The sequence below is a fragment of the Lipophrys pholis genome, assembly GCF_963383615.2.
Source record: "Lipophrys pholis genome assembly, chromosome: 10".
Taxonomy (NCBI): Eukaryota; Metazoa; Chordata; class Actinopteri; order Blenniiformes; family Blenniidae; genus Lipophrys; species Lipophrys pholis.
The window spans coordinates 7,707,683-7,719,332 of NC_137640.1; the positions used below are offsets into that span (position 1 = coordinate 7,707,683).

At 39.1% G+C, this 11,650-nt stretch overlaps 1 protein-coding gene across 2 annotated transcripts; it reads left to right on the forward strand.

Annotated features, from left to right (window-relative positions):
- The first annotated feature begins 1,926 nt into the window (after positions 1-1,926).
- On the forward strand, positions 1,927-10,943 carry mpl (MPL proto-oncogene, thrombopoietin receptor). Of its 2 annotated transcripts, none has more exons than XM_080472670.1 (12): positions 1,927-2,073; positions 2,905-3,025; positions 3,204-3,385; positions 4,905-5,062; positions 5,489-5,627; positions 5,709-5,823; positions 7,004-7,173; positions 7,611-7,753; positions 8,209-8,362; positions 8,623-8,704; positions 8,966-9,053; positions 9,335-10,943. In XM_080472670.1, exons 1-12 carry the CDS (start codon positions 1,962-1,964, stop codon positions 9,776-9,778), a joined length of 1,908 nt encoding a protein of 635 aa, XP_080328796.1. In that variant the 5' UTR covers positions 1,927-1,961; the 3' UTR covers positions 9,779-10,943. The 2 variants fall into 2 exon arrangements, with proteins under 2 accessions (XP_080328796.1, XP_080328797.1); XM_080472671.1 differs by lacking the exon at positions 1,927-2,073 and adding an exon at positions 2,091-2,121.
- The last annotated feature ends 707 nt before the right edge of the window (positions 10,944-11,650 follow it).

An 11,650-nucleotide genomic window follows, 5' to 3' on the forward strand; every position in this document is an offset into this window, starting at 1 on the left:
ACTTATTTTGAATTATTAAAAAGTACATCGCCAGTAGTTTAAATCTCAACCATCAGTTCTCTCAGGGTGTGTTCTTCACTTTGCCCGTCTGTGCAAAAATAGATATTAAAAAAAAAAAAAAAAAAAACACACAGAAATGCTCTGAATGACAAAAACGGGCAAAAAAAAAAAAAAGTTTAGTAAAATAAAAGAAGACTTACTGTAAAACAAACCAGCTGTGTGGTCAAGTCTTCTCACACAGTCGAAGAAATTTAGTGTCGCGATTTATCGTCACATCATTGAGGGAACTTCTCATCCACAATGTAGCACCAACGTTTCTTCACCTGCAGCACATGAAACAGCGATAGTGAGTGATGGTGAGGCTTTACATTATGGAGATATGGACTGGCTCAGCCACATTTTTTTTTTTGCCCTTCAGCCCTCAGAGCTTCTAGTATCTGGGTTAGTGTGGCAGCCTAGTTGCTGGTTTGATCTCGGGTAGTTGCTTTGGCTGCGTCGTCCTGTTGCGAAGGCCCCAGTGACTGTTGTTAATGCCTGTGTGAATAATTCTCACCAGCAAGCTTCAGCCGGCTAAACAGCTTCTGCCAGAAGAATCTGTGTCGTCCTTTCATCTCTACACATTGTTGATGCCCCTGGTGTGTCCCCTGGTGTGTCCCCCGGTGTGTTCACTACGTCTCACTCTATAGCAGGGGTTGACCATTGGAAAATTGGCCTTCTCAGTATGTGTATTGTTAAAAATTTGTTGCCATCATCATCAAAATCCATTAGGATGTAAAAGGCTCATCTCACACGTGTCTCATTTGTGGTTGTGGACTGACAAAACCATCTGAAAATGTGTTGTCAGGTCAGGGAATTATGATTACTGGTATTTTAATCATGTTCGGAGCTCCTTCCTCAATAGAGGTGAACAGAGGCAGTCGACGAGGAGTCTATTCATTTATGCTTATGCGTCGGTAACTGAAAGGAACTTTCTCAGAGGAAAGTACGTAAGTGAATCCATCTCTTTATGTGCACCTATGTGTCATAGTGTGAGTATGAATCAGGCACCTACTGAAAAAGACAAAAACTCATTGCGCAGAGATACAATATTGAGATATAACGTTGAATAAATATGAATCTATGGTTTCTGGAGGGGAAAAAAAAAAATCTGTGTGCCGACACACTTATTACTTGTGAGCATATAGTGTGAAGTTTACAAGCCAGGCTACCGGGGGGGCCCCAGTGTCCTCAGCAGGTTCCGGGGCTCTAATCTGCCTGGCTGCACTGAGCTGATCTGTCACTGAGTTTCCTCCACAAACAGACCACAGTTACATATTCAGTGGGTTTGCTTCCTGATGACTCGCACGCATTAGGGAAAAGAGTTGGTTTATATTTAGTTTTGTCCATTCAAAATCTATTTGCTGGACCTACAGGTAAACGGGTGAAGTGAGATATTTATGTGCTGATAAAACCTGAGTTAGTGTGTGTGCATGCATGTCCTTCTCTCCTCTTTCAGTATTCAATTGTGGGGCTGGTGTCAATGTCAGCTGATTATGTAGAGAAAAAGGCAGGTACAAAGCACCTTTGCATTTGTTCCAATCAGCAAAAGGCTTGTTTCATTCCTCTTGGGGTTTTCAGAATTTTGTTTATAAAATTTTACTTTTCCCATAGTATCTTGGTATAGTGTGCTGTTTTAATTTGAAGTGTCTTGTTTATTATGTCTAGTTGTTGAGTGACAAAACATGATCTGTGTTTATGTAATCCTATCGAACTGCCTTTTCGGTGCCTTCGTTCCACTGTTCACAAATTTCGCTTCCTGCTTAAAGCACAACTTGACACATTTGCCCAGCCCCTCAGCAACTGCCCCCCCGTGCCGTCTCAAAACCTTACAGAGCCGAGAAGCCACACAAGCATGTGCTCTGTTACTTGGTCATGGTGGTTCATAAAAAAACCTTGATGGATTCATAATAAGCTGATGCAGTATGGAGTCGCTCTGCAGGCTGAGGATTCTCCTCTTTAACTTGTGGATACAAGCTGGTGTTGTGCCCGGGATTCATGGCAGCAATGGAGTTGTCAATCATCTGTCAAAAGAAGGTGGGGCTTTACGGATAGTTTGTGGTGCACCACTGGAACACAGATGAGGTTATGGTTTTTTTTTTTACTTAAAAAGATTTACTTTTCATTTAAAAATAAAATAAAAATCTTGATTATTTATAAAATTATACAATGCACCGACACTGTAATTGCATTTAGCGGCAGAAAGTCGATTTTTTTTCGAGTTTTAAATGTATTTTGAGCAGCATCGAAGAGTTACGGTCTATTTTATACTATACTGCATTTGATTCAGTTTACCCGTATAAAACATGCACATTTAAAGAAGAGTTCGGAGATAAGGTATCTAAGCATTACACTATGGTAAATGGATGTCTATAGAAAGCACATGATATTTTCTTTTACAAAAATAAAGATATTGACTACAAAATTGGAGACTCAAATTGTGAATATGATTTTTCTTTATTAGGTATCCTCAGTCAAAGCGTGATTTTAAAAGTCGCAGAATAGATTTTGTGGTGTACCGTTTACTCAAGTAACTGAGTGAAATTACCAAATAAAAATAAAAAAAACTAAACTTAAGTACAGGTACCTAAAAATACTACTTGTTTGTTAACTCCTGATTTTAACACATGATTTGACAACGCCACTGTTATAAAAGCAAGCTGCTGTATTGTTGGTTTGTTTTTGCGTCTTTTTGTCCGTCCGTCTTTTTGCTTTGGGACCAAAACCACTTTGCTGTGCCGTGACCTTGTTATTTCTAATTTTGTGACAGAAAGATCCAGAACTGCTGCTGCAACATGATACAGCAGCGACAGATGAAGTCATTTGAGGATTATTTACGTTTTTGTTTGCTTGTCATTTCTGGATCAGATGTTTTGCTTTTGAAGGATGAGCAGGACCCAAAATGTTTTGCTCGGACACAAGACGACTTTACCTGCTTCTTTGAGAACTCAGAGAACAAGACTTATGATTTGCTCTACACATTTGGAAGGTATGTTCAGTAAATTCAGGCTCCAACAGGAAAAAAAACAATATTCTGGAATATTTCTGAGACATATTTTATTACCAGCTTTTGTTTTTCATGCTGTTATTTATTGACCATGTTTCTGAGTGTGATCTTTTTAAAATGACTAAGATTTACACCTTAATGTATGTTGTTTGTGCCTCAGGTCATTGGGGCAGCCCAAGAAATGTGAAATGTCTGTCCAAAGAACAGAGAGGAGAACTTTCCTCCACATCTGCTCCTTTCCTGACTCAGATGTTTTGCTCTATGTGGATATACACCTTGAAGTGGTTGAACGCACTACCAACAAAACCCTCGTCGGTCGGACCGTCAGTGTGGAAGACCATTGTAAGATTTTAGTTTTTCCAATGTAGTGCAGATATTGAATAGATTGGGGAAGGAAATGTACAGAAAGACAAACACATTGAGATTCAATCGCAAGGTTGTAGGATTACTTAAATTAATTGTCTCAGTCCCCGACCTGAGTCAAATCCCTTTATACAGAATTAGAGTTAGGACTGTCCTTTTCCTGAACCTGGCACCTAATATCTTCAGTTCACACTCTTCAATCTATGACCTGTGCACAGGAAGAGTAGGACCAGAAGGTGGGAAGATGAAACGGGAAGACTAAATGACAATACTGTTTTTGTATGTTGGTAATAGTGAGTGTGTCCACCAGCATTTCACTTCACTGTAAAGTTTCCACAAAGCAGCCATTGACAAGGTTAGTAGCTACTCTTTACACGACAACGAATAGGAGTGTCTCCGCGAAACTTTCTTCACTTTTGGGTTGTCCGTTTACACGGCACTAGTGTGCGGATGCATTGTATCCACAAAGTTTGGCTCGCAAAGTGGAAAGATTCTTTCACGGCCGCTATTCCGTCCTGTAGAGACTGCCGGATCCTACATACGCCTGTTACTGCGCATGCGTATCTCTCCCTCTCCCTCCTGCTCGTTCAGTTGTAAACAAACATGGCGTCCGCGTAGTGGCATGACTCGCGCCCGTGTTCTAATTTTACTGTCCATATCAGTAGTTTAATAGTTGAGACTCACCCCTGATAGCATCCGATGTGTCATCAGTCCATGCGGATGTCGGATACTCTCCATTTTCTTCACGTTTATAGTGTATTGTTCGCTGCACACACGTCTGTGTAGTTTCATTACAAAATCAAGCAACAGCGCCCTCCTGTGGCCCGGCATACTAACTCCATCGTTGTCTCTGTTCCCTGCTTTTTTTTTTTAGCGGATTAGGTGTTGTCACGTGAAACGTTGTCTTATTAACAGGACCGAAAGTACCCCCCCCCCCCCCCCCCAAAAAAAAAAGGCTTATTTAAGTGTCAAAAAATGGTGTTGTAATATTTTGTACCCATAATTGCCATGTAAAGAAGATAATTCAATTGTCTTTTAGCTGTTCAAAAACAACTGTCAAATTGTATTTAAATCATACAAACTTCCTACATACAAATCCTGTATGTGCAGTCTGCCAAAGTCCTTTTTTGTTTTTCTTTAAATCGAGGGCAGGGTTGATTAAAACTGAAACACTGAAATTTACACCTACATGCAATTTGGAGTCAACAATTAACGTCACATGTATTTTCTTTTTGCCGAAAAGTCCAGTGCACACACTGGGAGAAGATGCAAACTCCACACAGAAATGGTCCATGAGGAGGAGGAGGTCAAATCACTACACTGCAAATACACAGTGTCACGTCATTTAAAGCATCAGACACAGTCCATATAGTAAGCAGCGTTGGCTAATTATCGGTGTGACCCGGTGATGCAGGGCAGCCACTGTTACCGAAACACCAGTGGATAATTCCCTCCTGTGGTTTATTGTGGCTGTTCTGCTTCTTCTTTCTGACATCAGATCTTCTGGAGCCTCCTTTCAATGTGTCTTTACACCCAAATGGCCAAGTTGGACAGCTGAAGGTTTCATGGCACATGAAGGTCTCCGAATATCTGGAAGGGAATGTTATGCACAGAATTCAATACTCATCCAGAGCTTTCGAAAAGAAGATTAAAGAGGTACCCATCACTTTTCAATTGAACCATTTCATGAGTTTCAATCACTAAAGAATCAACCTGACACATACAGTACTTTGCCAACGCATACAGAGTAGATACTGATGGAACGATACCAGCAGCTTGACTGAGCCTATAGAGGATTGAAAGACACGATTGGTGTAAATTTGTATTGAACAAAGCAGAAAATAGTACTTAATGCATTGAAAAAAAATATTAGAGGATTTGCATTTGTGTTACAACATTTTCTATATTATAAAAATCAGCTATGGTTCAAATTATTCAGCAGATGCCATTTGAGAGTTTTTGATGAACCAAATCTGTCAATAAATCATCTAATTTAAATTGATATATAACATTTTTCTTTTAAGAGTCTTTGATTTTCACCATATAATTACTGTAAAATGTATACTTGTATAATGTTTACAGTCTAAAGATGAGCAAACACTGGACTCTCTGGTACCTGGTGAGATGGTTGACGTCCAGGTTGCTCTCAAATGTCCCCCAGATAGAGGACACTGGAGCAGTTGGTCACGCCCCGTGCAGGCTGTCGTTCCACAAAGTACAGGTAGATCTGATCAAAGATGCTCCCCCGATGTTTTCAACTCAAATGCAACCACTAAATTATGATTTTTTTTATTTTTTCCAGATGACATTTCCATGGTATGCTACACCCCGGACCTGGCTAACATCACCTGTGAGTGGAATCAGAGCAGATATGGTGCAGAAAACAAGTACAAGATTTTCTACAAAACATCTCTCAGGTAGTATAAAACTACAATTAATATAGTTTTTCATGTCACATTTCTCCTTTGATGCTGTGTTATAGTGGGTTTTTAAATCAAACAGTAGAACTGTTAGGAGAATGAAAACCAAAAGGTAACGGAGTGAATGGAACAGATATAGTTATGTGTACTAATATGCAAAAAAAAAACATAAATGAAAGTCAAGAAAGTATACTCACAAGCAAACTAAATTTGATACACATTGTCAGGCTGCCTGACATGCTCAGCTTATATAGTGTTTTGAGATTTAATCCGTTTTGCCTTCTTGGTCGTGGTGTCCGTCAAGTCGTCTATCAAAAATGCAGAAGAATTACAAGAAATTCCATTATCATGTTTTTACAGTGGTACAGTGATATTTGCCCTCAACATTTAACTCCTCCTGTAGGAGCACTGATCTGTGCTGTGCCTCGAGAGCATAACAAAGTTGAGGGTTCTTGTTGAAGTGCCCACAGTGGTGGAGGTCAGGGTGGAAAAAGCAGTGGCTTTCACTTTCCCCGCTGAAATCTGGACCTTCAAGGGATTGGAACCAGCGAGCTTCCAGTTACAGTTTTTACCAAAACAAAAAATAATAAACACATCCATTGATTATTGTTTGATGAGATGTGGAAAGCTGCAGCCTGTCCCAGCTGACACGAGGCCATAATGGAGGGTGGAAACAGTGTGTTGAGGTTATCAGTATAGGAGAGATCTGCACTTAACATGTTGCTGAGTATAATTTGCAGTAAGAAGAATATAATAATATATTTGTGCATTGACATTTGTTCTTCCAAATAACACAGAAATTTGTCTGTCAAGCAATAATTGCACTTTTTTTGTGACTTGATCATCATTATTTGCAATTAATGTTGTGTCGTTCTGAATTATCTCAATGTAAGAAAACATTATTTATCACAGTTGCAGTACAGTGCAGCCTTTGATGTATTTTGTTCATGTTACTATTGTAATATTATTAATACAATATGTATTGTGCAGTGCTACTTAGATACTATTAATTTTGTTTTATCACAGTAAACTGTACAGATAAACCTAAAGGAAATCAAAATGTTGTGGTATCAATCTTCTTTTTAGAGTTTGTCTTTCTGAAACACTCAAAATGAATGTGTTCACGGCTTTAATCTGGCTTTATCCAACATGATAACCAATTTTCTGACCATTGCAGAGAAGCTCTGAGTTGGACAGAATGGACGGAGTGTCTGGATGATGGGAACTTGACTCACCTGTGTACTTTTAACGGCGATGTGCAAAGAAAGGTCAAAGTCAGACTCACTAGTGCTTCAACTGCAACCAGCCGAATCTTTTACAGTAAAGAGTTCACGCTCAACAACTCCAGTAAATCACTTTCTTGTTTGTTTTTTTTATCATTTGTTGCTATCTTGTTGTATCTGCTCCTCGTGCTTGACATCTCATATTTCCCTCCTGAACTGCATATTACAAACATGTTATATTAGGATTTCATAAAGTATTTTTAGTTTGTACCAATTGTAATTCTGTTCAACACGAGATTATAATGCTATTTTATTCTGTTATTTGTTGGAGACATGATTCTATTAACAGATCTTATTTACTGATGAATTGCTTTATGAAATCAGTTTTTCAAACCATCTTTGGAATAATTTGTCACATCTGATCATATATAACTCACTATAGATAGACCAATTTTCATTCTTACTTTATTTATTAGGAGTCCAAAGACAATTATTCCCTGATTGTTTAAGCTTGAGGGAGTTTGCTTTGTATCTAATAAACTGTGTGCTTTATGTTTGAAGTCAAAACCTCCCCCCCGGCTCATCTGACAGGAGCACTAAACAACAACCAGTTATGCTTGAAATGGGAAGCTCCTCTTGCATCGCTGCTGCCTTCCCTGGAGTACGAGGTGGACTGTCAGATTGGAGGAGGTGTCGGTTTGAAGGTGAAAGGTCTACTCTCTGACACCCCCCCCCCCCCCCCCCCACCCCCCTACCCCCACCCCAGTTTTTATTTTAAGTACATTATAATGGGTTTAGTTTTTCATTCTAAAACTGATTGCAGCAAGTGTAACTCTTAATCTCACCACTAGATGACGCCAAATTTCCATCAATGATACAAAGTTATTCTGGACGTCAAACAACCCAGCAGCATTCGGTAAAGGCATCAACTGCTATGTGCACAGAGTCAGGCAGTGAGAGTTGTCCTCCTCATTAAACCCAACCTGAAGAAGTAGAGGGCATCCACTCAGGCGGTGCTCAGACCATTTTGTGGTTTGAAAAGATTCCTTAGGGACTACTGAAATCACCAACCAGTCCAGGGGATTCAAACCTAACCTTAAATTAATTTCCACCATGTGAAACCTTTTTCTGAGACAAAATAAATGTTTTCTTTCTCCAGATGATAAAGGGCCCTGAGGCTGAGGCGTGTGTCGAGGTGCCAGCAGGTCGGCGCTACAGCGTTCGGGTCAGAGCTCGGCCGAGGGGGCCCACTTACTCCGGACATTGGAGTGGCTGGTCACATGCACTTACTGGTGACACCCCGTCTGATTTAGGTAACCCTGCGCTGAAAACCATCCTGTGCCGTATTTGTTTATTCAACAAAATGTATTATGCACTTTCTAAATATGCTGGCACTTCAATAGATTTGTAGTCGAGTATTTTCTCTACAACATTTAGAGAGTCCAAACCACTTTCTGTGAATTTAGAGGCACATGCATTCAAACTACCAGGGTCAATCCTATGAGAAAAAAATACAATTCATATTTTTGTGTGTCCCATTCAAACCATGTTGCTGTTATCCTAACATTTTCAGGTCTGTGGCTCATGCTCTACATCCCCGTATCACTGCTGATAATGGCCATCATCGTCATCTCCTTGTTTCCCAAATATCTCGGGTAATTTTTCTTTCAAATTTGAAATAAAGTTTGGAAATTTGAAAGTAAAATACTCATAGAAATGTGACGCTTTCTTTCATTTGTCTCTTTTTAAAATATGAACATGTAGCTGTTACAACCACTATTCTGTTGTTTTTGATTTCTCTTGCCATTTACATTCCTGACAGTACCTTCACTTTAGTCCCACTAAAAACAATTATTTCAGTGACTACCAGATGACCTGCTGACTAACCTTCCGTATTCTGTGTAATTTTCTCTCAGTAAGCTGAAGCAGTATTTTTGGCCTCCAGTGCCAAACCTTGACAAAGTCCTACAAGGCTTTCTGACGGAGATGAACAGACCGACATGGGTAAATTAACTGAACACTGCTTTGGCAGAATAATGCATGGATGTTTACATTCCTCTTACTTTGGCTTTAGGAAAAAATGTTTTATCAAATTTTTATTCCACCCTGTTGTGACAAAGTGTCTTTTGCAATAATTCCGGATTTACCTGTAAAATAGCAGTCTACATATAAATATTTAAAATATTAAACAAAAATCAAATAGACAATAATTATAGCAAAAACATTTGGAGGGATATAATCTTCCTGTGTCAGTGGGAAAAAATGGAATTACTCTCACGCAACAGGATCCGCCAATCACAGCAAAGCAGTGCCTTGAAGAAACTACTTCGTCTGTGGTGGAGGTGATGTCTGAAGACCAAGGTTCAGCTTTGGGAAAACAACCAGAGGAATCCACTGAGCTCCTGTCAGCAGAAGGAAGCTTCTGCAGTATGGAGCAGGTCGACGGGAGCCCCGGGACTGAAGTCTTTCCAAGCTACGTGACTCTGAATGAAGACTGTGTTGTTCTTTGCCCACAAGGAAACAATTATGTGTATGAGCAGTTTGGGGAGAAAGGGGAGCCTGCAGAAGGAGACGAGCTCCTGCAGACGAGCAGTGACGACTCAAGCTTAGGCGTTGACTTTCTGAATTATACCTATGTGCCTCATGCTGAGCCTGCAGACAGACTTGGCTGCGAGGCCACAGCTCAAAGTGGTCCGGGCAACCTCTACACCAACTCCCCCTGCAGTTAAGGGCACAGTAACCGTGTGTAAGTGGTCTTTTTTGGAGCAAATTTGCTGTATAATATGCACTATCTATCTATCTATCTATCTATCTATCTATCTATCTATCTATCTATCTATCTATCTATCGAGAAAATATCAAGCTCTCCAAGTATGACCATTGTGGCTGACCTGAACATATAGTAGTGGAGGCTAACCCCATCAGCTATGGACAGTTAACAATCCATCCAAGGTTTTTAGCACGACTTTGATCATGTTATTCATGTCCAAATATATATTTTTTAAAATATATATTCATAACTTGCCCCCACCACTAGAGGGAGCGACTTCACCTCTGCTGGAACGAGTGCCACAGTTTGAGAATCGCTGACATAGACACATGGCATCTATGGTTTCCTGCTATACCGTTCAGTTTTTACTCCCAGCTTTGTGTGATGTCCCCCTTGGCACAAATTAGGTGGTGCATGCTGTATATGTAATCGCTATATAAAGTAGGCTTGGATCCGGGATGGTTATGGTTCATGGCTTATGTATTTGACAACTTTTAAAGGTTGTTACATGTATTCCATTTGATCATATCATACATTTACTCTTATTAAATCTTAGTCTCCTCTACCACACCACTGATCCATTTATGTATATACTGTGTTTATAATCTTGCTTGAGCCTGCAAGGCCTTAACTGTGTTTCGTGACCAATTAAGACAATCAGGTGCATTTCTTTGTGATGTCCTGCAGTTACTCACAGCTTCCGTTAGTATTACTTTTGTGCCGTCTCGCTGTGTTACACAGTCAGGAGCGGTGCACCTGTTCATTAGCATCCACCTTTCTGAAGTAATTTGGAGTTGTTTATCCAAAATCGGTTTCATTGCTCAGTGACCATGATATTGAATTTGAGAGTATTCTGGTACTCTCAAATTCAATATTATGGTCACTGAGCAATGAAACAGATTTGCACATTCAGGCTTTCTTAACCTGATTGTATAAAGAATTAATGAGCACGTGAGATTATGACATATAGTTGTCAGTGTGGGTCTTCGTTTATGTAGAATTTAAATGTATTTTCTGTACATTTCATGTCTCCAGAACATTTTTACACTTTCACCATTGCTTGTTGTTAAATATCAATTAATCTTGTCAATACACTTGTGTTTTTTTTCTATCCAAAACAAATAAAGACAACAAAGAAATTAATAACAAAGGTGAAAATCTATTTATCTTTTGCATAAATAAGGGGAAAAAATTTTTTTTTTACATGCAGTATATTTTGCAACAATTTTTCATTGCAAAGTTTTTCATTTTTTTTGCTTTACTTTCTTTCTTTACTTAAAGCTATTATTATTATTACTGGTGAACTCAGGGATGGCTCGGAACAAAGACTCGTTAGGTTATAACAACAGCATGACACGTGACCAGGAACAATTTCTAAAATGTTGAAAATTATTTTTAATCATGTTGCAATTTCCCACTGAAATCAAATGAGATATAATGCAAATCGTGTCCTTATTATGTAATTAAGTTATTGGTCAGAAATGATAAAACAAATATATGAGGGAATGACTAGAATTGCCATATCTAGTTATTGTTACTATTACTTTTTGAGTTCTCACAATAAACATTGTGTGTGAAACAATGGGATTAACCGAAGTTAAATAGTATTTATGAATGGCGGTGTTCCAGGACTGTCAAATTTTTAACTTCCACAGTGAAGATCAAGCAAGTCTTTGTCTAAAACTGTGTCTTTTTTTTTTTTTTAAATGTATTGTTCTTGCAGGATGGTGGACTTCTTATTGTTAAGGCTTTGCAGAAATGACCCTCCAGTTTGGCATAAACACTTCTGTTTCTACACACTGGTAACACTTCAGGAGACAGACTGTACAAA

Coding starts and splice junctions, on each gene's coding strand:
- mpl (XM_080472670.1), top strand. CDS start 1,962: ATGGAGTCGCTCTGCAGGCTGAGGATTCTCCTCTTTAACTTGTGGATA. Junction 3,026..3,203: donor TTGCTCTACACATTTGGAAG/GTATGTTCAGTA, acceptor TTTGTGCCTCAG/GTCATTGGGGCAGCCCAAGA. Junction 3,386..4,904: donor CGTCAGTGTGGAAGACCATT/GTAAGATTTTAG, acceptor TTCTGACATCAG/ATCTTCTGGAGCCTCCTTTC.